Consider the following 26637-nt stretch of genomic DNA (forward strand, 5'->3'; position numbering starts at 1 on the left):
TTACTGAAAAACACAGTGTGAGGGAATAGACTGAAGCCACAGATGATTGGTTTTGGATACATAAAAAGAACTTCTTTACTTTCAGTGTTGTGAAGTGATGAAATATGTTAAGGAGGCAGAATGGGTTTTTAAAGATGATAAATAAATGACATAGATTGGAGTAAGTCCTTTATATGTATGTTTTCAAACATTTATAATGAAAACTATGACAAACCTTTGGAAAGTTTTAGAACTCCGTTGAGAGGCTGTGCAAGGTGCTGATGGGATCTCTGAGCCTCTCTTGTTTCATATTAGCATCTTGTGTTTTGGCAGCACACATTTCTTTCTTCCCACCAACAGGATTTGCCCTTTTTTATTTCATTAAGATTCCTCCTGAGATTGGCTGTCTTGAAAATCTGACATCTCTTGATGTTAGTTACAACTTGGAGCTGAGATCCTTTCCCAATGAAATGGGGAAATTAAGCAAAATATGGGATCTTCCTTTGGATGAACTGCATCTTAATTTTGATTTTAAACACATAGGATGTAAAGCCAAAGACATCATAAGGTTAGATAATTTTATTTTCATTTGTTTTTATTAAATTTGTTTCAGATATCCTTTCTTTGTGACTTTGATGGATATATAGTTACAATTTAAGAAAAAAATATATAGTACCATCAAACGTTTATTTGTCATTTGCCCTTTATTTAATAAACGGGGTTGTTTGGTGCCACTGCAGAGTTTTTCATTTCCTCCTAGCCAAGTTAAGGTTGACAGAATGGCTTCTCCTTATCATGCTTTTCAGTAGAAAGGGACTCTAAAAGGAAATTATTACTATTTGGTCTCTTGTTACCAGTTATACAATCTAAAGAAATAAAGCATAGTATTATAACTTCTCAAGCTGCATTTCATATAGCAAATAGTTATTGTATGTCTATTATATCTTAAAGCATTATAGTTACTTAAATGATATAAAATTACATCAATTTTGCTTAGGAAGCTGATAACCTACTCAACTTGATCATCTTTGAAACCACCAAAACTTCCACGTATCACTGTTTCTGGTTTTATATTTTATGAACTTCAAATATCTTTAATAATGAACTTTATTCTACTCTTTGTTACTGTTTGAGCACATTAATTACTCTTTGAGCACATTAGTCTTATTGTTACTGTTTGAGCACATTACTCTTATTGTTACCTACCTGTAAAATCATTTATTTTTATTTCCACAAAACTACTGCTATCCATATTTATCTTACAGGTTTCAGCTCAGTTATCACCTCTTAATGTATCCTTGACTTGCCTATAATGTCCACTAAGTCAAGGACCATGGCTACATTTACTTACTATTTCATTCTTGGCACCAAACACGGAGTCTGGCATACAATTAATAATTGTTGCATTACGAGTGAACTACAGTTACCTAAATCTCTTCTTTAAAGTTTCTTAACTTATATTTAGCTTTTTGTCTCTTTTTATGAACAAAGATTTGGTTTTTTTCGTTCTCCTGAGTGTGATTTAATTTGAAAAAACAAAAAAGATCTTTTCACCAACTATGCTAAATAAACGTGACTAGCCCGCACCCTACACAATTATTTCCCATGATTTTCCTTCCTGAAACTGGAAAAGATGTTCATATAAAAATTTATTCAATTCTTACTAAACATTTAGTAGAACTGGTTTTCGATGTGTTATGCTATATTATCAAGCTACTATATAACTAAATATTTTTAAACATATTTAACATTTTTAGAGAGAACATAGACCTGGAGTAATTTAGAAATTGTAGTCCTCATTTGCTTTTTTAAAGAATGACAAAAAATGAATTCTTAATAAATAGACATTTGGACCATTGATTTTCTTGTTTATTGGTGATGAAAACAGAACATAAGCTGTATGTGAGAAAATGACTGATTTCAATAACAGCAGGTACAAGATCTGATCTGCCAGATCTTGTTTTCTAGAGCATCAAATAATTCAAGAAAATAATGATGCTTTTTGCTCAGATCATCAGGAATGTTGGACAGATTCCTATTAGTTATGAGAACTAATCAGTCAATATTCCCTAAGATTCACTTATGATTTAGTTTATTTTTCTAATTTTAAACTGTGGCAACATTTTAACATAGTTAAAATATATCTTTCTATATCCATTTTATTTTTGAGAACATTTAAATGTACTATTAATTTAAAGGTGGTATTGCTAGCCACCTGCAGCACTTCTAGTTAGTTTCAATTATTTTCACATTAAGACTTAGGAACAGCAACATATTATCTGCTGATAGTATAATCATTTATATGTATCAATTTATAATTTAACCAATATGTTCTCCCTTTCCATTTACATTATGTATATGCATGTATGATATATATGAATATATACATTATGTATACCATACATGAATATATGTACGCATACACATGTATAATGTACCAAATACGACCTCACTATCAAAGTTTAGTATAGCAGTATGCTTATATACTCTACCTTGATTGTTTATCCTATGAGCTTTGTAAAATTTTATACTTTGGGCTTCCCTGGTGGCGCAGTGGTTGAGAGTCCGCCTGCTGATGCAGGGGACACGGGTTCGTGCCCTGGTCCGGAAGGGTCCCACGTGCCGCGGAGCGGCTGGGCCCGTGAGCCATGGCCGCTGAGCCTGCGTGTCTGGAGCCTGTGCTCCGCAACAGGAGAGGCCACAACAGTGAGGCCTGCATACTGAAAAAAAAAAAAAATTATACTTTATAATTTTTAGGGTTTTATTTGTGTTATTTAAAGAAATTATGTGTGTGTATAAAACTCTAATGAGTATTACAAACATATTTTGAAATTTTGATTATTTCTGGTGATAGAATATCATTATATTTGATAATGCTGCCGATCATTATCAACTACACCAACATACTAACAAAATATATGCATTAATAGTGCCTTGAAAGACACATGCATTATTAGTTACATGAGCTATGCACTCTTTTGCATACTGTATTTTAGAACAGTTTGATATTTGAAAGAATTCAGTGCATAAGAATTCACCTATATCATAAGTACACTGCTAAGCAGTTTATTTTATTTTTGTTTTTCAAATACCAGGTTTCTTCAACAGCGGTTAAAAAAAGCTGTGCCCTATAACCGAATGAAACTTATGATTGTGGGAAATACCGGGAGTGGTAAGACCACCTTGTTGCAGCAATTAATGAAAATCAAGAAATCAGATCTTGGGATGCAAGGTGCCACAGTTGGCATAGACGTGAAAGACTGGCCCATCCAAATAAGAGGCAAAGGGAAGAAAGACCTTATTCTAAATGTGTGGGATTTTGCAGGTATTTATTTTGCTAGAATTTTTTATTCACACATCTTTTTAAAACAGGGACTTAAAACTGAATTTTCTCTTCCAATACTGCAAAGAGACCTGGTGGATCCTATGGAATTATTCCAAAGCCACTTATTTCTCCTAATTCTACCCTTGCCACCAGAATGGAGAAGCCATGGAAGGAAATGTTAGGAACCAGTACATGCCAGCTGAAGCTAAGTAGCTGACACATGTGAAAAGTTGTCAGTCCCTAGTAAAAAGCCAGTGTAGCCATGTAACCATCATCTTTTTATAGTTTTTCTCTTTCCTTGTGTGATAAATAGTGGATAGTATCACTTAATTTTATTTTTGAAGAAGATGAAGAATTCTTGCCTATTTTCTGGAAGACTAAAAAATTCTTAATCTTTATTTAGGTTGTGAGGAATTCTACAGCACTCACCCCCACTTTATGACCCAACGAGCCCTGTATCTTGCTGTCTATGACCTCAGCAAAGGGCAAGCTGAAGTTGATGCCATGAAGCCTTGGCTCTTCAATATAAAGGTGATCTGTTCTAATCATTTGAAAATAGAAAATAATTCTTGGGTTTTTTTTGGTATGTAAGGTAATTTATTTGGGGCAAACAGGTGCTTCAAATAGTCTCTTCAAATAATTTTTTAAAAGAAAGAAGCACTAAAATTTTGAGTTGGGAAAGTAATTAAGTTGTGACATGAAAATAGTGTTTTCTATATTAGTGAGAGTTATAGAAACTGGAAACCCTTTTAAGCTATAAAAATTGAGAGTTTATAAGTTAAACTATTTTTGATATTATTTTGATATTATTTGATATTATTTCTGTTTTTTTTTTTTTGACTGTGCCACGTAGCTGGCAGGATCTCAGTTCCCCGACCAGGGATTGAACCTGGGCCACATCAGTGAAAGCCTGAATCCTAACCATTAGGTGACCAGGGAATTCCCTGATATTATTTCTTAAGGGTAATATGAACTTCCCTAATTTAAAATAAACCATAGTGAAAAAAAACAATCTGTGCATCACCAACTCTGTCTTCAGAGGCAATTTAGCGTGAAGTCCTTCAGATCTTACAGTTTTAAATGGTCCCAGATTAATAGTATATTTGGAATTTTGCAATTTTTCCAATTTGTCCCTTGCTGTCATATTGTCAGCTATTAATTTATGTATATATGGTTTTAAATATATATGACTTTTTAGAATTGAGACCAAAGTAAGAGTGAATGGTCTTTGAATGATGCTCCAGTGGGCTCTTCTGTGAGGCAAGCCCTTGAAAAGATTTGTCAGGAAATTTCGGCTCCATCAAGCTTGTTTTGTCATTTTGGTAATTTTTTAAACTTCCTTTTTTTGATTTTATTATAGCTAGCCAAAGTGAGAAAATACTATAGTCGCAGTAATATTTGCTTTAGTGACTTTTTTCATTGTAGACTCCACACTGAATGACTTTAATATGAATTAAGGAGATTGAATTTACAGGTAAGGAAGAGAAAATATAAAACAAATTGTATCACTCTGAAATAATTTGGGGGTTATTAAATACTATTTTATTTAGAAGACCAAAGCACACTTAGAGAATAACCCATTTTAAGGCACGGAAAAAGCAAAAGAAAAATATACTATTACTGTTACATAGGCCACCTGAAAGAAAAGTGATAATAATTGGATAAGAAGGGGCATAAAATTGACTTTTAAAATTTCGTAAGGGTAAGTTTTTTCTTAGGTTTAAGGAAGGAAAGGAAGTTGTTATTTTCTTCTTAGAAGTCTTGATTTCTCATTTCCACTCAAGTGAATTTCATAGAAAGTGAATGTCAGTGGAAATGTAAGCAGTCTTGATTTAAAAAAAAAAAACACAAAAGTATTTTGTATCTTTCCCCATAGGCTCGTGCTTCTTCGTCCCCTGTGATTCTTGTTGGGACACATTTGGATGTTTCTGATGAGAAGCAGCGCAAAGCCTGTATCAGTAAAATCACCAAGGAGCTCTTGAACAAACGAGGGTTTCCTGCAATACGGGATTACCACTTTGTAAATGCCACTGAGGAATCCGATGCTTTGGCAAAACTTCGGAAAACCATCATAAATGAGAGCCTCAATTTCAAGGTAACATGGTTCATTGCCGACTTTAGGTAGTAGATAAATATGATTTATTAATTCTCATGTTGTGCAACTGCTAAGAAATGTCAAAAGTCTTGAGAAGAGAGCAGCTATCTTAAAATTGTGGGTGTTTTTCAGAGCTGTTAACATTATTAAAGTACTTTCAATTTTAAAACTATTTATGCTATACTTTATTTCAAACTCATAGAAGTGGGAATAAAAATAATTTGAGGATACTGAGAGAAACTAAGAGGATATCTGAGAGGCTGAGAGAATATTCCTGAGAGAATCTGGGGACATGTTTCTGATGCCCTTTCTCTCCCAACTTCCTGTAGTGGTGATTGAATCCAAATGATAAAGATGAATGTTGGGGTCTTGGGGTTATCTTTCTTATATTTTCCATCTGCTCCTTTCTTTTTGAGTTCTTATTTTATGCTCTCCTTGATTTTCTTTGTTGTTCCTTCATGTCTCTTGTCACTGTGATCTCCCTTCCAAATATTTTTTTCTCAAGATTGGGAGAAGTTTCTTTCATCTGATAATCAGGGTCACTAATTTGGTTTTCATCAATGTCTAAGCAATTTTTAGTTCATACAAACTGGGTTTTTTCATTTTGGGAATTATGTTTTTGATTTCAAAGTTTTCTTCTGGTAAGACAAATGTAATTCATAGAGTTCATAAAACACAAATAAATTGGTTAACAGTGAGAACACTTGTTATTAATACTTGCAAGAGAAAGAAATTTTACCTGGGTTCTACAGACAGCATGGTATGAACTGTACTGAAAAACACCCTGAATAGTTCAATATAACAACACAATGGTGAATTTCACTGTTAGTCTCTGTTCGTTTAGCTCATTAGCACTAATGATCAAGGCCATGGCTTATAACAAGGGTCCTGTTTTGCCTGGACAGTCCCAGCATAATTATTAATTGTGTCCCACTATATTCTCAGAAGCATTCCAGTTTGGATGATAAATTATATGGTCACCTTGGTTATAATGTGTTGGCTAGTTAGCTTAGTTCTTTTCCATTTCCACAGATTATGTTCCTATCCAAAACCTAATGAGCCATTTATAAACTGGTCTTTGTGGTGCCCAGGGAGAGAATTTGCACATTTGTATCTTTTCATTTATCCCAGTCACTAAAAGCTTTTACAGATGGTGGATCAGTGACATTTTATATAAGAAGAATGAAATATCATTTATTTGTAGATTTTCTTACTTTTTTTGTGGGACATATGACTAAAGAGTAATATGACTTTTAAGAAACAAATATGCAAAATTAATATATTCAATTAAATATTCTCTTTACCCAGGGAGTTTTCTTTTGAGACTATACCTGTGCTTACAGAACTTTGTTGTTATTTATAATATTTTAATATCTTCTCTTTTTATCATTGGTATCAGAGCATTTATCATATTTTAAAAAAGACTTCTTGGAGGATGAGTTTGTTTTGAGAAAGCCTGAATTTAGTTGAAGCAAAGTCTGGATAAGGTGGTTCATCAAGCTGGACTGGTATTGCTTTAGGCTAATAACAATTTATCACTATCAATCAATGAGACCAATTTTCTTTCTGCACTTGTACATGAACTCTGAAGGCAATACCAGATAAGGAAGTAAAACAAATGCTTTGAGAAATGGCAGTATTATTTGAAGAAAGGTATCTATTGCTAATGGATATGTCATTCTGGCATATTGGTTTGAAAATCTGTTTGATTGCTTTGCAGAATAGTGACTCAGATGACCCCAAAACAATAAACCTGCCAGAACTTGAATATTCTTTCCTCCCTGAGGTGCTTCAACCTGTATTCAAACAACAGCTTTTAATCTACTAGAAATCTTTTTTTGTTTGCCCTTTCATCTGTTTTTCATCTTTTCCTTTTATCTTGGCTCTTTTCTAATCTTTCCCTGTCTCACCCTTATTAACATGTGTCTGTGCAGACTTCAGAATAAAAGTTTTTTTGTTTTTGGCTGTTGGTGACCTGATAATAAAGCTTAAAACAAGGAGGACAAAACAGAATTCAGTGCCAACCATATCCCTCTCAATCTTGTCCAGCCCCTTAGCAGAGTGGGATCCTTTGCTGGCCCTGTAATCCAGCCCTGTAAAGTTCATCCTTTTGTTACTTGATTGCTTTCTGTGAGAACTCTTGTTTACTTTTATATGTAGGTTTCCCTTCTTGGGTTAAAACATAAATTTCAGTATGAATTTCTTTTTTATCTTAATTTATAAATGATGAAGAGAGAGAATATGAAAAGTGCAGGTTAGTGAAATTATATTTAATTTTCTGGTTCAAAGCGTGCATTGAAACAATCTTGAAAGTTTGGAGGTAAATATGAAAGTAATGGTTACAGTTGCTGTAAATCAAGTTCCTTAAGATTCTAGTTAAAAGTAGAAAGAGCAAGTTAAAGTGTGTGTGTGCATGTGTGTAATAAAACCCAATTTCTATTTGTAATAAGTTGAAGAATTCAAGTAGAAATTATGTTAGTTATTGTCAGGTAAAAAGAATATACAAGAATATATTCATGGGTTGAGAAATGGGGAGAGTGTGCCACCTGGTGGTTCTCAAAGGTATTTTAGTTACTATTGTTAGGGTTGCATTTCTATTTAAAATTAGATTTTTAAGAAAAAAGTTTGGAAAAGATAATTATAGAAACTATCACTTTAAGGTCATTCTTTTAAAATTTTATTTTATGTGTCTCTTGATTAGTAGACAGTTGTTAGATTCTAAGTGTAACAGACCCCAGATCATCCTCTCATATCAGAATCATTGGGGTTTAGATGATTTCTTATTTTTCCAAGTTCAAGTTTCCACGAAAAAGCATAGCTTGGGTGAGGAAATTTTATGTCTGTCTCCAGATTTCACTGTTGATATGTACATTCCACTAATACAACATTTTGCAAATAACAAGAACAAAATTTAGTTTTACCTTGGGTTGTGGATCACATTTTCATCTAATAAATAAGGTTCAAACGCTCTTACAATATTTGCTGACTTCTTATGCTAGAATATCTATTGCATATAAGTTTAATGTCTTAGAAAACAGAAAGTCCTTTATTTACAGTCAATGATTTATCTTGGATTTTGCCATGGATTTTCTGAATAGCTAGCTAAATATTTCCATGTAATATTATTTGATAGTTCTTTCCAAATTGGCTTCTGTGTTCATATTTTTTCTTATTTTAAGATCATCTTATTTATTCCTCACAATTTAATTGGTTTTACATTACATTTTGATTTTATTAAAAAATACAGTTCTGAATGATTAGCATAGAATTTACCACCCACATGACAAATCGATGAATAAAATGGATTTTTACAGCTTGTCATTTGTAATTTCATAGATCCGAGATCAGCCTGTTGTTGGGCAGCTGATTCCAGACTGCTATGTAGAACTTGAGAAAATCATTTTATCAGAGCGTAAAAATGTGCCAGTTGAATTTCCTGTAATTGACCAGAAACGATTATTACAACTTGTGAAAGAACATCAGCTGCAGTTAGATGAAAATGAGCTTCCTCATGCAGTTCACTTCCTAAATGAATCAGGTTTGTTTATTGCATATTCTTTGAAAGCTCTGCTGTAGTAATTTGTGAAAATGCACCTGAACCTTGTATAGAACTTACATTTAAAATTTAACAGAATATTGACAAAATTCTTTAATAGGTAACTGATTTGTTTTTCTTTTTGAAAGATCATCATGAGCATTGATGTTGAATCATGTATTATGTCATAAGAGAATAATTTAGAAATTATCTAAGGGCAGTAGTGGAAAAGGTCTCTGAGCAGGAGTTAAAACATGGGTTGTAGAACTTGACTGTACTATTCAGGACCTGTGAGACCCTATGTGGAGACTATTTGTACACTGAAAAGAAGAATTATTATTGGGATGGTTTAACTTGGCACTTGGAGAATCAATGGTTGCCTGAGATGATGCAGCTACTGAGTGGCAGATCTTGCTCTGTTGCATAACATGTTGTCAGCATGACCTCACAGATGAAAACTCTTGAACAGACTTTGGTGCTAATTGTGTACTTGATCAATATAACCTTGCTAGAAATGTGTGAGTTGATTTGTAGTGCTCGGATAAGTGGTTGGGAAGTTGCTTTTGATCCCCAGATTCTGCTGTATGAAAAATAATCTTCATGTGGATTGAATCTGATCCATTCATTTCCTCATTGTTCTTAAACCAGTAGCTTCCTTTGATATTTTGTGTTTCTTACCTGTATTCGAAAATAAGATGTGTCTTTGTAGTATGTAATTAGAAAGCCAAAAATATTTATGAATTTCTATTTATTTCTAAATACATGCTCTTCAATGTATGGCTTTGTCTTAAATATGCTTAAATATGATCATTTTATATAGTTCAAAAGATAACTTTTTAAAATAACATTTGGGTTTCAGGGCTTGGGAGCTGGGTTGCCTGGGTTCGGGTCTCAGCTCTGCCACTGAAGTTTACTCATCTGTAAAATGAGGAGGTTGGACTAGATTCTCTCTAAAGCCCCTTGATATTTGCATATTCTAAATTCCATGTTTCACTCTTGATTTTTACTCCAGGGGTCCTCCTTCATTTTCAAGACCCAGCCTTGCAGTTAAGTGACTTATATTTTGTGGAACCCAAGTGGCTTTGTAAAGTCATGGCCCAGGTTGGTATATTATATTTTTGTGGCATGGGAGTAATGATTGAAGAAAACTACAAGTGACACCTAGAGCATTGAGTTTTATAGAGTTTGTGTTCAGTTAAGGTAGAAACTACTGTGAATATAGAAAACTGTAGAACAATTTGTGTAGAAGACTGCATAAAGAAGAACTTCATGAAAGAAGAGAAGACATCTTAGAATTTACTTTAATGTCTTTGTTTTCAAGTCACAGACAGGTGTTTGTACTGCTCTGTTCCATAGTACTTTTCTAGATCCTGATGATAGCTTTGGTTTGGTTATTGATATAGTCAATTGAATGAAAGCTTTGTGAAAATCTTTGGGATAAGTACATATACGAAAATTGGGTTGATGAGCCTCTGAAACCTCAGTCTATACAACATGGAGGAAAATTTTGACTCTTCAGTGGAATGTAAGGTCTAAATGCTTACAATTTTAAAAATTTTGAATAGTGGTGGTTATGGCTGTCTTTTCTCTATTTATATTTCATATGGAAAATTATTTCTTCTCCCAATAACAGTTACCAATGAGTTTACATTAATTAGCTATCATAATCCACCTCTATAGATTTGCCACAGAAAACCATTCAAACAGAACACACTAGCTCAGGGTTCCTCAGTGTCAGCACTATTGACATTTTGGGCCAGATAATTCTTTGTTGTACATTGTAGGATGATAGCAGCATCTTTGGCCTCTACCCTCTAGATAGCAGCATCTTTGGCCTCTACCCTCTAGATGCCAGTAGTACCTTCCCAGTATGACAAGCAAAAATGTGCCCAGACATTGCCAAATATTTTAGGATGCACAAAATCACCCTGGGTGAGAACAACTGCATCTGGATGAATCATGAATTGAAGTGAGCCTGGGGAGGGCGTCTCCAGCATGTGCACTCACTGGTGGCTATTTTGTTTATGAGTATAATTTTTTGAGTCACTAAAATGATTGTATTTTTTTATGTTAGAAATCTCTCTTCTTTTTTTTTTTTTTTTTTTTTTTTGAGGTATGCGGGCCTCCCACTGTTGTGGCGTCTCCCGTTGTGGAGCACAGGCTCTGGACACGCAGGCTCAGCGGCCATGGCTCACGGGCCCAGCCGCTCTGCGGCATGTGGGATCTTCTCGGACCGGGGCGCGAACCCGCGTCCCCTGCTTCGGTAGGCGGACTCTCAACCACTGCGCCACCAGGGAAGCTCCAGAAAGCTCTCTTCTAATCAACTATAATGTTAATTAAATTCCCTCAGGTAATCTTGAATAATAGTTCCTAAATTTCATCTAAGGAAGAATAAGAAAGATATTTTAAAGAGGGAATTCATTTGTGGCTAAATCCTATACCACAGAACTTGAGAATGTATTGAAACATTGCAATTGGCAATTAATTGTAATGGGACAGTTATTACTATTCTGGCAGTTTTTATTATTATTATTTTTTTTTGCGGTACGCGGGCCTCTCACTGTTGTGGCCTATCCCGTTGCGGAGCACAGGCTCCGGACGCGCAGGCTCAGCGGCTATGGCTCACGGGCCCAGCCGCTCCGTGGCATGTGGGATCCTCCCGGACTGGGGCACGAACCCGCATCCCCTGCATCGGCAGGTGGACTCTCAACCACTGCACCACCAGGGAAGCCCGTCTGGCAGATATTTTTAAAGTAGATTTTCATCCTTCTGCACATATGCCATGGAAAGTGTGATTTTACTCATCTACCTAATGAGAATGGAGCCAGGAAGGTATAGTGGTCAAGAGCACAAGCTCTAGAGTCAGCATGACCTGCGTTCAGATCTCTCCTAAATCCTTACTCACTTTGACATTTCTTAATGTTTTAAGCTTTTGTTTCTTCGCTTGTAAAATAAGGATAATAACAATATTATCTTCTACATTGCCTCCCTAGTTCAGTATAAGTGAATAGTAAGTTTTAGCAAAAGTTTATATTTGACCTATTTGGTAATTAAAGACTTATGATCTCAGGAAATGAAAAAAAATCTTCAAAACTGTAAAGATGTATTCATGTAGTTTTGGAAAGTGTGCCAGGTATGGAGCTCAATAAAACAATATGTGTAGTTATATGCACTCTGTGTAGAAAAGGGAGTTTTAATTATACCCTGAAGATTTGTTGTTAGGTGGCACCTGTATCAGAAAATAACTGAACTCTGCATAGTCAAGAAAAGGCTAAAGTTGCACCAAAAAGTGATGTGTTTCCATGTGAATTGGGACTATTTAAAGTTGCACACATGTGGATAATATTAGAGTGGGTACATCTTATTCAATAGAATAACAAAGTGGTTTCCATCAGAATCACTATCTTTTAACAGAAGCAAATTTCCATCATGATGCAATAAAATCCCTGAAGATACTATGGAGTAATTAAGTTGAAACTCCATGAAAGTTCTCATTAGCATAGTTATACTATTAGTTATACTATAAACATGTTAATTTAATTGAAAATTAAGTCAAGAATTTGAACAGCTCAAGTTATTTTGAAAGATAGATCTAAAGGGTCAGTAAAATTTCTTAATGTAAAAGATAAATGCCATCATTTTTATTTATGCGATATACTGAAATATGTCATTTTTATTAAGGTTTAAAGAGAATGAAAGCCATAAGTAATCACGTGAAGACAGAATGATCTGCCTGACACCAAACCAGCAAAAATAAATAGGGTTATTCACCTCCAAGTGAGTCATCAAGACAAGGGAAGAAATAATTTCATGGTGTAGAAGCTCTAATGAGCCCAGCCACCCTCTTTGTGCCCAGAGCTGTTAGGTCACTAAACTTATTAAAGTTTCCATCAACACACAGAGAAATTTGCAAAACTCATTTAACTATATGATAAAAGAGATATGAAAGGGACTTACTGGTAGAGTATTATAAAACTTGCATGGCAATTTAATCTTGATAAAAAGTTGTGTGAGAAATTTGGAAAATTTTCTTTCCTTGCACAAGGGCATAAGTTAGCCTTAGAAGTTACCAGGCTGAAGGAATAATAAGAGGACTTTCAAAGGTGATAAAATTAAGATAAGGTTTCAGTTTTTTATTGCTATATAACAAAATACCCCAAAACCTAGCGTGCACAAGTAAACTTGGAGTAAAACATCAACAGCTTATTGTTTCTCACTGTTCTGTGGGTTGACTGGGTTCAAGTGGTTCTGCTCCACATGGCATTGACAGGGGTCGTCCGCTTGGCTTCCTCATTGAGCTGGGCTGGAGAGTCCAAGAAGGCTACACTCACATTTTTGGTGTGTTGGTGCTCCTCCATGTGGTCTCTCATATATGCCTAGACCTCTTAAAGGCCAGGCCCAGAACTGGTAAAATGTCAGCTCTGCCATGTTCTAGTGAGCAGAGCAACCACAAGTCTTGTTCAGGGAAATGGATGGATTCTATATCTTGAAGGATTAAGCAGCCCACATGTAGAGAGAGAAAAAATTAATGTGTCCATCTTTGGAAACTATCTGCTACAGATAGTGGTAGCGCAGCATAGATCTACTAAAAGAATCAAGCACAAACTTATATTTTAAAATCAGTTTGTTGGAGGCCGTGCTATGCCAAGCCCTGCGTGTGAACAGCTGCGGCAGGGGCAGCATCCAGCGGCGGTGCCAGCAGTTCCAGCCCGTTGCTTTACTTTTTAGCTGCACCAACGTAGTCATTATGCCGAAGAGAAAGTCTCCAGAGAATCCAGAGGGCAAGGATGGATCCAAAGTAACTAAACAGGAGCCCACCAGATGGTCTGCCAGGCTGTCAGCGAAAGCTGCTGCCCCCAAACCTGAACCTAAACCAAGAAAAACATCTGCTAAGGCCCTTATCCTGTGCATAGATCCTCACATGAGCCCTACTGAGAAAGAACTGGCAACAAAGGTTAAAAAAGGTGCTAAAGGGAAGAAGGAGGAAAAGCAAGAAGCTGGAAAGGAAGGCACAGAAAACTGAATCTGTAAACGAAAGAGAATGATTTGTCATGAAAATTGGGGTTGATTTTATGTACCTCTTTGGACAACTTTTAAAAGCTATTTTTACCGAGTATTTTGTAAATGCTAATTTTTTAGGACTCTACTAGTTGGCATACAAAAATATATAAGGATGGACATTTTACCTTCTCATAGTCATGATTTTTTGAGATTCCCATCATCCTTGAGTAAAATAAATACCAATTTAGTATAGGAAGCTGTCTGTAAAATTGATTCACCATTCCATGCACTTGCTTTAAAAATTTAGTCCTGTGCATACTGTGGTGTTTTTACTGTGTATTTGAATTTTTTCATGCAGTTCTTCTAGAGCAATAATCAGTGGTGCTTTTGTACCTAGGTTTTATGTGATTTTAATGAAACATGGATAGTTGTGGCCACCTGCTGACTATTTGTGGTTTAAAATAAAAGGTTTTCCTGTCTGCAAAAAAAAAGTAAATAAAATAAAATAAAATCAGTTTGTCTAAGTAAAATAAATTAGAATAAGTATACAATAATGGCTGACATATAAGAGGTTACTTATATGCTTTTCAAAGATTATCTCATTTAATTCTCAGAACAACTCTTTTAAATGGTACTTTATTAGTGCCCATTCTTGAAGATGAAGAAATTGATGGACAGAGAGGTTAAATAATTTATTCAAAGTTACATATTCAGGGAGAATTAGAGTTACGATTTCAAACCAAGTGGTTTGACTCCATATTCAGGGAGAATTAGAGTTATGATTTCAAACCAAGTGGTTTGATTCCAGTGCCTATGAACCTAACCCTAGGATAAAATGCTCCAAACTTTATTTTCCCCCAGTTCACGAATTCAACAGTATTTATTCAGCACCTAATGATGTTCCAGATATTGTTCTGGTGCTGGGGCAATAGCAGTAGACAAAACAAGTTTCCTGCATTCATGGAGTTGACGTTCAAATGGGAGGAAATAACCAAAACATGGATCCTTAACATGTTAGGTGGTACAGAATGCTACAAAGAAAATATAAAGTATGGCTGGGGGTAGAGAGTGAGTTTGTCAGACAGGTCTTAGCAACTTTAAAAACACTAAAACAGCAGTTTTCTTCACTACCTAAAGTGTAAGAGCAGTTTGGGCTATAAACTATACAATATGGAGGAAGTCCCAAATTATAGTTTTCATTATTTAATGACCCATTATACATTGCATTAGATATCATTATGTTCAATCAGTCATGCATTCATTGATTCAATGACGGTATACATACAAAATAGAAATATAGTGTTGAGTGAGACAAGTCCTCAGGCCTACGGATTTTACAGTCCAGTATTTTACCCAGCTACATGATAATGTAAATAATGTTTGTTCCTATTTAAGTATCCCTTAAACATTATAGATCTACTAAAGAAAATTAAGCACAAATCTCTTTTGAAAATTAATTTGGCCAAGTAAAATGAATAGGAATATGTAGATAATGGCTAACATTTGAGGGCTTGCTATTTGCTAAAAATTGTTGTATGTATTTTGCATGTTTTATGTGTATCTTATTTTGTTCTCATGGCAATCTAAGAGACAGTCACTTTTATTATCTTACGTTACAGAGAAGGAAACTGTGGGTAAAGAAATTAAATATCTTTCCCAAGGTCACACAATTGGCAGTAGAGCCTGGATTTGAACCTGAGTTCTTCTGAACTTATATTTTTAATTGTTATGATGATGATCGAAGCTCAAAGTATGGTCTCCACATTAGAATCATCAGAGTTTCTTGTTAAAAAAGCAGATTCTCAAGCCTCATCTCAGACCTACTGATCCAGACTGAGTGGAGTCCAGTGAAATTCAGGGGTTACTTACTTTGTTTGAGAATCACTGAAATGTGCTAAGCTACCTCTCTTCTCGCTGATGGAAACCATCTCCTATTATGTAAATGTAAAGTAACATTTCTATTGCAAACCTGTAGTGGTAACACAGTCTGGAAGATAATTTCCCAAGGAATATACTATTGATGAGACTGTAACAAGGATGTGGGGTACTGGATTGATGTGTTAATTGGAGTTGGGGAAGGCTTGTGGTTCATTGGTTTCAGAGGATCTCCAGAATTTCTGATCTGAATTAACTCCCTTAATTTAATAAAAATTTTTTTTTGTGTGTAGGGAGTACATGCCCCACTGGGCTTCTAGGCTACCTGGCTGCTAGCTAGAGAAATTAGGTCCTATGTTGTACTTGACAACATTAAAATTGTTTTAATCATTTTTACTGAGCACAGGAAATGTTTTAAATTCAAAACTTTACAGAAAATAAATTTTAGTGATTATGTATAAGTTTAAATCTTTCAGATTTTGACAGTGAAAGTGGAGGGCTGTCCAAAGCATCCTAAGGGAATTATTTCACGTAGAGATGTGGAAAAATTTCTTTCAAAGAAAAAGAGATTTCCAAAGAACTACATGTCACAGTACTTTAAACTCTTAGAAAAATTCCAGATTGCCTTGCCAACAGGAGAAGAATATTTGCTGGTTCCAAGCAGGTAAGCCAAAGCTTAAAATTTTATTACCCTATGGAAATTCACCATGTATTATATTGTTTTAGTAGTCAAAGTAACTTTGGTCTGTGATAAATGTACTAACTTTTTTCTTCTTGTGTAAACTTTGTACTGAAGTATAACATTTTCTTTTAATGAAAACACTAAATTTGACATTTAAAGATACAGTAAATGACTGATTTTCTGTATATAATTACTATTTGATTTAGCACTGCCTAATTTATTTAATAAAGATTAATAGTGGAGATAAGTCTCTGTGTGTGTGTGCGTGTGTGTGTGTGTGTGTGTGTGTGTGTCCTTACATGGTACTGGAAGAGTTATTACGCAGATTCTGGGGATATAATGAGTTTTCAACATAGTCTTAAAATAATTTATGGCTGTGAATTTTCAGAGGTATGGGCAACACAATGGAGACCTAAGTTATAGCCCTGTACTGTAGAAATTCTTACTGCTTTATAAGCACCTGGGAAATATTATAAAGTAATATGACATTGAAAAGTGCAAATTGCATTGGTTGATGGATGGTAACTAATTCTAAAAATAGATATAACTCTTTTCTAGGACATGAATTTTTTTCAAGTTTTACATAATCCCTTTACTCGTCTATGCATAACGAACTGTAATAATTTATTTATAGTATAAATAAGATTATTGAAAAAATTTCATGCATCTACATCTGATCATGCATTTGAATTAATTAAATAACCATTAAATTTTGAGTAGGAAGAGCATGTAGCGAAAGAACATTATAAAAAGTGCAATTACTTAGAATATTTATCTTCAATTCATTGATTTCAAGTAGTAAAGCACTTTGGTCAACATGATTGGGTATTTTATGAAGCTGTATAATGACAGTGTCCTTTTATCTTTAGTTTGTCGGACCACAGACCTGTAATAGAGCTTCCCCATTGTGAGAACTCTGAAATTATCATTCGACTGTATGAAATGCCTTATTTTCCAATGGGCTTTTGGTCGAGATTAATCAATCGATTACTTGAAATTTCACCTTACATGCTTTCAGGAAGAGGTATGTATTTAATGAAGAATTAATATTTAGAGAAGTTAGGAGGAAAGCATATTAAAATTAATGTCATTTTCCCAGAGTTTACTTGTTTGAAAGGCAGCTGAAAATCAGAAAATAAGCTCAAAAGACCTCAGAGTGGCCAATATAAAGACATACACTCAAATAAATTCATGCAATTTGTTAAGAAGAAAATTCCTCAAAGCCCATGTGTGCTTATTTTAGACACATTTACAATGCCTATGACTATCTCGCTTTGCAAGCCAAAGCAGACTAGAAGTAGCAATTTTAAAAGGTGAAATTAGTAAGCATCATTTGTTTAAACACACCCACCCAACCTACACATACACACAAACACACACACACACACGCACATGCGCGCAAAGAAAAACTAGGAATGGCCACCACTGCAGTCAGGGAGTTTTATTTAACAGTGTAACAGTTCCTGACCATTCAGACCATTCTGTGTAGGGACTATAATAGCTCTATTCTGCTCCACAATCCCTGAGGGGTTTACAAAAAAGAATAAAAATGGGTGTTTATAATGCTAGCTCTTCCTCCTGGAAGAAAGAGAGATCTTAGTGCTCCAAAGGGAAAATATAATTTTTTATGTGCTTAAAAATCAGCTTTATGGAGGTGGTACTGTATTCTGAAGTAAACCTTATGTTGCTTGCAGTTAATCGACATATAGAAAGTTACATCACATCAAAGTGTTGGTTTTAGCATGACCACCAACCTCTTTTTAAAAGTTATGGGAACTTATTTATGATTCTCTTTCTTCATCTATTACACATACTAAACTACTTAACACCATGAACCTGAAATCTATCTTAGGTTGTATACTGGGCATTTTATTTACTTCATTCCAAAATTGAGGATAAAATATTTAATATTATATTTAATAGATATGGATGGGGACTCATATCATTAACGATTCCAGTACTTTCCTTCAAAACAAATATATCTCTTTTACTGTCATTTGTGGTGTGTGCAGTGAATTTTTCCCCTTTAATTTATGGAGCCGCTAATAATTAATGGCTATATGTGGGTTCATTTAAACTTCTTTCAGAACGAGCACTTCGCCCAAACAGAATGTATTGGCGACAAGGCATCTACTTGAATTGGTCTCCTGAAGCTTATTGCTTGGTAGGATCTGAAGTCTTAGATAATCACCCAGAGAGTTTCTTAAAAATTACAGTTCCTTCTTGTAGAAAAGGTAAGGAAATTAATTAAAAACTTTGAATTGTACCACTAAAGAAATCTAAACTTTTTAAAAAAACTTTATAGTTTTGTGACAGAATAAGGTTCTTTCCAGTTTTGTGACAGAATAAGGTTCAGCTAGGGTGTTGATGAAGTCTTCTTTGGATTATGTAGGCTGTATTCTTTTGGGCCAAGTTGTGGACCACATTGACTCTCTCATGGAAGAGTGGTTTCCAGGGTTATTGGAGATTGATATTTGTGGTGAAGGAGAAACTCTGTTGAAGAAGTGGGCATTATATAGTTTTAATGATGGTGAAGAACATCAGAAAATCTTACTTGACAACTTGATGAAGAAAGTAGAAGAAGGTATGTGTTGATACAACTTACAAATGTTTTTAAGTGATCCTTTCAATATTTGTGAAGTGAGGTTTGAAATAAATGTAAAAATTATTCTTATCCGTAAAGGATGAGTTAGAGGATACTACATTCAATTGTAGTGACAGTTCAGAAAAATATGTTTATTACCCAGTAAGATCTTATACTCTAGATTCAGAAAAAATGTTGGTTTGAGAGTTTGAATACTGGCTATTGAGCAACATAACCTCATCTGTGAAATAAGAGTACTGACCAAAACTACCTCATAGAATTGTTATGAGGATTAAAATAGATGATACATGGAAGTAACTTAGCAACGATAACCATAGGCTAAGTGCTCCAAGAATGTTGTAAAAGTAAAGAATATATAATTTCCTAGTCATGTATCAATAGTCTAAGGCAGTTCTGAATCCTACTTTCTAGTGAGTGAACCTAGGAATGAGTATTTAAAATTCCTAGTAGATAGGTATTAATTCAACTTTTAAAACTTTCTCAGAGTTTCTAGAGAAAAATAAGATTGGTAAGAAAACCTTAAAGAGTGATTAGAAATCATAGAAAATATGTGATTATTTCTGTAAATCAAAAGGACAAACTTATGTACAACCTTAATAGTTTACCTTTAAAAAAAAATGTTTTATGTACTTCTCAGGAGACCTCCTAGTGAATCCAGACCAACCAAGGCTCACCGTTCCAATATCTCAGATTGCTCCTGACTTGATTTTGGCTGACCTGCCTAGAAATATTATGTTGAATAATGATGAATTGGAATTTGAACAAGCTCCAGAGTTTCTTTTAGGTAACTATTTTTGTTGATTTGAGAATAAAAATTAGAGTGCAGCTTTTATTTATAATCTAGAAAATATTTACATATAATTATATTGTCATAGTTTTTAGTGTCTTCATATATTTTTTGTAATGTTTTTCCTTTGGGATAATATATTTTAAAGTAATATCATGTTGGGACTTCTCTGGTGGTCCAGTGGTTAAGTTTCTGCACTTCCACTGCAGGGGGCGCGGATTTGATTCCCTGGCCAGGGAGCTAAGATCCTGCATGTGGCATGACACGGCCAAAAAAAAAACCCCAACACTTTTGTAGGCTGGGTTTGAGTTGAGGATGGGACCACCATGGAAGCACACATATTTATGAAATATGTCCTTGCATTTGCTTTAATTTTCAGTGATAGGGAAGGCATTTAGGAAGTTTTCAGTTGAGTAATGCAGCCATTTTTCAGTCACAAAAAGAATAAGTAAAGGAAGAACACCTCTAAGTAGTCATTGTAGCAATTTTGTTGCTAAGTATGACAATCATAAATTTTCATTAAAATATTCATAAAAAGCCAATTTGAGATTAAAAATTCAGAAGCATTAAATTGGTAATGTACTCAAGTTCTAAACATTGCTGAGAATACTTGGGAGCTATGGAGAGTATTGAGTTGATTTAATGTAAAGTATTTGAGGACAATTCTGACTTTACTTTGTGGAGTATTTGTTGTTGTTATGTGTGTATACATTTTATTTTAATTAAATTTCCACAGAGAGAATGACTAGACGATGTGTCAGGATATTAATATTATTAACAAACAATGTCCAAAATTTGGGATATGACATGTAGGGGTAAATAAACTCCTTTGTACCTTTATTCTTTACATCGATTGGGAAATTTTGAATGATGTTAAATGCCTTTGCACTCTGAGAGTGAATATATTAGTAATAGTAGGCTAATGCAAAATGCTGAATTGTTAACACTGAATCTTAGATCTTAACCAACACCAAACTTGACTTGTGATTTGAAAGATACAGACAAGTACCAGACATACTATTTTCTTTCTCTGAAAGAGTCTCAAGCCATCAGATACAGCTCCCCCAAATATACCCTTTTAGTGCACTAAGTTGTGTTTCAGATTAATGGGCATGTTTTAAGCAGTGTTATGTAGAAATGTTCAAAAAGTTCACTTTTGAAGCACCTGTGTTTTTCCACCAGTTTTACTGAGGTGTAATTGACATATAGCACTGTATAAGTTCAAGGTGTACAGCATAATGACTTGACTCACATGTACGGTGAAACGATTACCACAGTAGCTTTAGTGGACATCCATAATTGCATATATATAAAAAATGAAGGAAAAAGAAAGAAGTATTTTTATTCTTGTGATGAGAACTCTCAGGATTTACTCTCTTAACCACTTTCATACATAACCTACAGCAGTGTTAACTGTAGTTATCATGTTGTACAGTACATCCCTAGTAATTATTTACCTTATAACTGGAAGTTTGTACCTTTTGACCACCTTCAAAAGCACCTGTGTTTTATATTCTTTAATTATGCAGATAGGAAAATGTTTATAAGAGTACTCCCCTTCTCTAGCCCCATTTCCCATAAACTCATAAATTCCATGTTTATTTATTATACAAAAAGCAATCTAGGTCAGGGTTTCTCAACCTCTGCACTGATGCTGTTTGGGACTTGATAATTCTTTGTTATGAGGGGTGTCCTGTGCATTGCAGGGTGTTTAACAGCGTCCTTGGCCGCTACCCACTAGATGTCAGTAGTATCTCCTCACCCCGTCTCAGATTTGACAATCAAAACTGTCTTCAAACACTGTCAAAGGTGGGGGCTGGGGATAGGGAGCAACGTCACCCTAGCTGAGAGCCACTGATCTGAACAAATCAGATAAATCCTTCTAAAAACATTTTACAATCAGAAACACCCTGGTATCTTTATGCTGGGATGATCTGGGGGAGGTCATTCATCTCCCTCCCTTCCGCATTTTCTTTGTGGGACAGGAGTGAATTTTAGGGCTTCAGTTAACCCTTTCCCTCCCAGATAGCAGTTACTATTAGGCAGTGACTAATATGACACATATTAATAGATTTGTGAATATTAGTAGACTTGTTTTTGTAAATACAGTTGACCCTTGAACAACACAGATTAGAACAGTATGGGTCCACTTATCTGCAATTTTTTTTTCAATAAATACAGTACCTGTATTTTTATTTTACAGATCTTTAACTAAATGTAGGGAAAAGTTTGTGTTCAATTAGAGACTATAGTGTGTGAAATCAAAAGAACTAGGGTTTGAGTCCTGATTGTATCTAAACTGTTTTCAGCTTCCTTTCCTTGGGTGAGACATTTTTCAGTTCCTTTGTTTTTGAGGCAGAGACAGCAGTGTGCAGATTTTCCACTGCACTCGGGGCTTCTGCATTCCTAACCCCATGTTGTGTGTTGTGCAAGGGTCAACTGAATATTTTAAAATACACATATATGGGGTTTTGTTTGTCTATCTGAAGAGTTATGGGAGGGGGTACATTTCCTCTTTAAGGGACTATTTTTCCAGAGAGCCACAATAGAAGATACTTCAGTGGTATTATGTGTCAATTTTTTCACACCTTTTTGTCACAAGTACACAATAGCAGTCCTTAACCTTATTTTTCCTCTTAGTTACCTGAAGGGTACGACAGCCCATACTCCAATTTAATATGGCAGTGATTATGAAATAGGGAAGGGCTTTAAAAAATTAGAAATCTCTACTACTCCCACCTGAAAATTTTGTTTCCCTAGAGTGTATTTCTTTTCTCTGCTCATTAAATTTTTTCTTTGTTGTCAGTGTTTGTTCAGATTGAAGGGAATCAGAGCAGGATATGTCTATTATTTAAGTCTCCATCTCTTCTTGTCTCCCTTCCCCCTCCACTTGCTTTCCTTCTCTTTTCCTTCTTCTATTTGCCCAATCCTGTTTTGAATCCAATACTTAACTGTTACTATAGCCTTTGTTTCCCCCTGAAACTCCATCTTAGTTCATGGAGTAGAAGAAGGAAGAAAAAGCATTAAAGGAGACTTGATTCAGTGAAACTAGTGGGTCATATTTATCTTTGAAACAGATGTAATTACAAAAGATACAATTTATTGAGTTTTCCTGCTTGCACAGATTAACCCAAGTGCTTTGTACTTTCTTTTCAAAAGGTGACGGCAGTTTTGGATCTGTTTATCGAGCGTCCTATGAAGGAGAAGAAGTGGCTGTGAAGATTTTTAATAAACATACATCACTTAGACTGTTAAGACAAGTAAGAAATGCAACAGTATTATTACATTAAATCATACATTGTTAATCTCCTGGAACTCTTGTTTTGCATGCATTTGTAATTACCGTATTTTCCCTCAAAGTTTACTAGAGTTTAGTTATGAAATCCTACTTTTGTCCTTTCTTTATGGAGTGAAATAGCTTACTCCTGTTGAAAAACAAAGACAGTATTCTGAGAATTTTTGTTCCAGGCTTTACAAGCACAGAAGAAAAGAGGGTACCTTTTTTGCATTTTTGTAATTCAAAGGAACCAAAATCCATACAACAGTAGTCCATTTAAACACTTCTCTTGGCCTCAGTTGAATCACACGTTCTTTTCTCTGCAGGCACCAATGTTCAGGGCAGTACTGTTGCTGATTGGCTTAGGCCTGTGTTATTGAACCAATCACTGTGATAATGAGCAGGGTATTATTTAAAATATCCCCACCTTTCCCTGAAGCTGAGATTGGGGTCAGTTCCCCTTAAAGTTCATGGGCTGCTTGGCTGAGGGTTGGATACCTCAGCAAAAGTCAGGGTACTGTTAGGAAGAGTGAAAGTTGATTGAATGCATAACCAAGAGTGGTCACTCCAGTACCCTCTCTTGTTTTGAATACTGGTGGGGATTTATTTCTTTTTTCTGAGTCCTAACAGTAGGGATGAGTGAGGGAGACAGGGTGACAGGAGAGATAAAATCCATGTGAATTCTGCAGTCTTACACCAGAACTCAACCATATTTTTGAATCTATTCTTTCTTATTTTTTTCTTGATTTATTAAAAAAAAATTGTGCCTGAATCTGAATCTAAATAACTTATATAAACAAAAAAAATACAGTTGCAATATATTACTCTGAATAATGAAAATAATTTCATGTCTGTGTAAAATATCCTGGAGTAATTTTGATTATTAGTACCAAAAATTACACTGTAGCTCTAGGAATAAGCTAATAAATATTTTGTATATAATATTTTGTAAGTCAGTGAACCAAATCTGAGCACAATCTCTTTCTATCTGTAGGCAGTTTGTTGTATTAATTGTAATTTTTCAGTCTTGATCATTAGTCTTCAATATGTTTCAAATTTTATGTAATGTGCTCAGGGAACCTTGTTGGAAATCAGAACACTAGAAAGGTTTATGGGACTGATTAGTGTATGGGCAGCTAGGTGAACCAAGGAAATAGTAGAAGAAATAGAAACAATGGAGTGTGTGTAATATGCCTCTTTCGAAAAAAAGAAAAGGAAAGGAAAACACTTGTATTCAGTGCTGCATTTTAAGGGTCATTCTACCTGTGGTCATGAATCGGGGCTGATCTGTTACACTCTTTTTGTTCCTTTCTCTTTGCAATCAGTGAGCTGTTTTTCTAGGATAGGAAATTTGGATTAGGCTCCAGTCTGTGCTTATGAAAGAAAACAAAGCTAACTTGACTTGTTCTCATCAGTTTTAGCCAACTGAGCTAATCAGACATAGAAGAAAAAAAGATTTTTATCTACTAAGGAAGTATGATTGCAGTCTGAAGTCCGTGTTCTTGAAAAATCCCCTCTCAGGGCGTTGAGCCTTTATTCTTCAGCTTGCAGAATTCTTCACACATCAGTCTCCTGATAAATGCAGTTGGCACTGATACTCATCTTTGAAGCTGGTTGTTAAGAAGCAGAGCTTCTGCAGAAATCATAATTTAAAACATGAATCAGGGCTTCCCTGGTGGCTCAGTGGTTGGGAGTCCGCCTGCCGATTCGGGGGACGCGGGTTCGTGCCCCGGCCCGGGAGGATCCCACGTGCCGCGGAGTGGCTGGGCCCGTGAGCCATGGCCTCTGGGCCTGCGGGTCCGGAGCCTGTGCTCCGCGGCGGGAGGGGCCACAGCAGTGAGAGGCCCGCGTGCCGCAAAATCATAAAAAACAAAAACAAAAAAACATGAATCAGTTTAATACCACATAAGCTATAAATTTCAACTAAATACAGTTTCAGAGTAGAGTGAAATATACAGAATAACATGTATGGAATTCAAAACAACAGTATCATGAAACAGGTTGTAAAGTCTCACCAGATGTGGCCTAGGAATCAGATTGGAGACCTCTCTGTTCCAGCTAACTTCTTGGATTAGAGAGAGGTGTTGCACCTGGTGATTGCTTTCTTTAGTAAGGGTGGTCCAAGGCAGGTCACTCTGAGGAAGTAAGAGTTTTGAGCTAAGATCTGAATGGCAAGAAGACTTTAGCTGTGTGAAGGGTGAAGGGATTTCTAGGCAGAGGGATCAGCAAGGGCAAAGACTCTGTGGCTGGAAGGCAGGAGCTGGGTGTGTGCAGTGCTGGGGATTTAATGAACACCAGTGTGGCAGAAGGGGGGTGAATAAGGAAGAGAGAGAAAGGAGATGAGGTTTGAAAGATGGGCTAAGGCAGATCGGGTCAGGCCGCAATGGCTGTTTAAGTTCATGGGATCTAATCTATTGGGTTGGCCAAAACGTTTGTTTGGGTTTTTCTGTAACACCTTGTGGAAAAACCCAGACGAACTTTTTGGCCAACCCAATAAAAGTAACAGGAAGTCATTAGAGAGTTTCAGGCAGGGGCAATGCCATACATTTCTTTAGACTTAGACATTTCTCTCCAGAAAACTCTCTAGTCATTAAACCAGAGATAATAGGCAGGTTGTACCTCACATGCCTCAAAGTGCAGTTGATTAGTAGTGGCTGCTCAGGATGTTGGGCTGAGAAGGATTCTGTGGCTAAGGAGAATTCAGTAGGCAAGACTGACATGACCTATTAGTGTGCCACAATAGGACAGTGTCCTGTCCTAGCATTAAATGTTCCAGTAAAGCAGAGCAAACGGAAAAAGAGAACTTAAAATTTTAATTCAGAATATGGTTGCAAAACCAGTGGTTTAATTCTGAAAATGTGGAAAATGTAAAAAAACTCAAAGAAGAAATGGAAAGTTTGCTATAATCCAGTCACTCAGGGAAAAGTGCTCCAAGTGTTGATGGGCTTAAGGAAGGAGACACTTGGGTAAAAGCTGATTGTCTATGACTCTGAAATGATTCTTGACTTTGCAGGAGCTGGTGGTGCTTTGCCACCTCCACCATCCCAGCTTAATATCTTTGCTGGCAGCTGGGGTTCGTCCTCGAATGTTGGTGATGGAGTTAGCCTCCAAGGGTTCCCTGGATCGCCTGCTTCAACAAGACAAAGCCAGTCTCACCAGAACGCTGCAGCACAGGATTGCACTACATGTGGCTGATGGTCTGAGGTAATAGATTAGGTCATGCTGTTTTCTATTCAGGGCATGATGAGTGTGAGCCCAAAATTACTCTCAGACTTTGAGAAGAGCGCTTCCCTGTAACAATGTGTCCTGGTAATATTTCACAAACTATTTGGGTGTAAAACTACCATTTCCCTGATCAGATTTTATAATTTCATAAAATAAGAGTAGGAAGAGCGTGCAGATCTCATAGCTAGCAGAATTACAGTTGGAACCCAGGAGGCCTTCTCCAGAGCCCATGATCTTAACCCTGTATTGAC

General features: G+C 35.6%; 2 protein-coding genes across 8 annotated transcripts in view; both read left to right on the top strand.

Annotated features, from left to right (window-relative positions):
• The window catches only part of LRRK2 (leucine rich repeat kinase 2), a 159338-nt gene that overhangs the window by 95678 nt on the left and 37023 nt on the right, over nucleotides 1–26637 (top strand). For all 7 annotated transcript variants that reach the window (XR_004478946.2, XM_033412351.2, XM_049694030.1 and 4 more), the window contains 13 exons: nucleotides 366–547; nucleotides 3075–3304; nucleotides 3708–3835; nucleotides 5181–5399; nucleotides 8736–8937; nucleotides 9947–10035; nucleotides 16287–16474; nucleotides 17362–17516; nucleotides 18580–18726; nucleotides 18885–19076; nucleotides 19735–19881; nucleotides 23044–23144; nucleotides 26175–26365. Coding sequence is in view for 6 of the 7 variants with exons in the window: in XM_033412351.2 (XP_033268242.1) it covers nucleotides 366–547; nucleotides 3075–3304; nucleotides 3708–3835; nucleotides 5181–5399; nucleotides 8736–8937; nucleotides 9947–10035; nucleotides 16287–16474; nucleotides 17362–17516; nucleotides 18580–18726; nucleotides 18885–19076; nucleotides 19735–19881; nucleotides 23044–23144; nucleotides 26175–26365 (2171 nt within the window). In the remaining variant the exon portion in view is untranslated. The remainder of the gene's footprint in view (nucleotides 1–365; nucleotides 548–3074; nucleotides 3305–3707; nucleotides 3836–5180; nucleotides 5400–8735; nucleotides 8938–9946; nucleotides 10036–16286; nucleotides 16475–17361; nucleotides 17517–18579; nucleotides 18727–18884; nucleotides 19077–19734; nucleotides 19882–23043; nucleotides 23145–26174; nucleotides 26366–26637) is intronic.
• On the top strand, nucleotides 13682–16264 carry LOC125960402 (high mobility group nucleosome-binding domain-containing protein 3-like). Its single transcript, XM_049694078.1, has one exon. The coding sequence runs from the start codon at nucleotides 13682–13684 to the stop codon at nucleotides 13955–13957; it is 276 nt and encodes a 91-aa protein (XP_049550035.1). The 3' UTR covers nucleotides 13958–16264.

This window comes from Orcinus orca, chromosome 11 (genome assembly GCF_937001465.1).
Source record: "Orcinus orca chromosome 11, mOrcOrc1.1, whole genome shotgun sequence".
Taxonomy (NCBI): domain Eukaryota; kingdom Metazoa; phylum Chordata; class Mammalia; order Artiodactyla; family Delphinidae; genus Orcinus; species Orcinus orca.

Excerpts from the sequence above, each read along its gene's own strand:
- LOC125960402 (XM_049694078.1), top strand. The coding sequence starts at position 13,682 with ATGCCGAAGAGAAAGTCTCCAGAGAATCCAGAGGGCAAGGATGGATCC.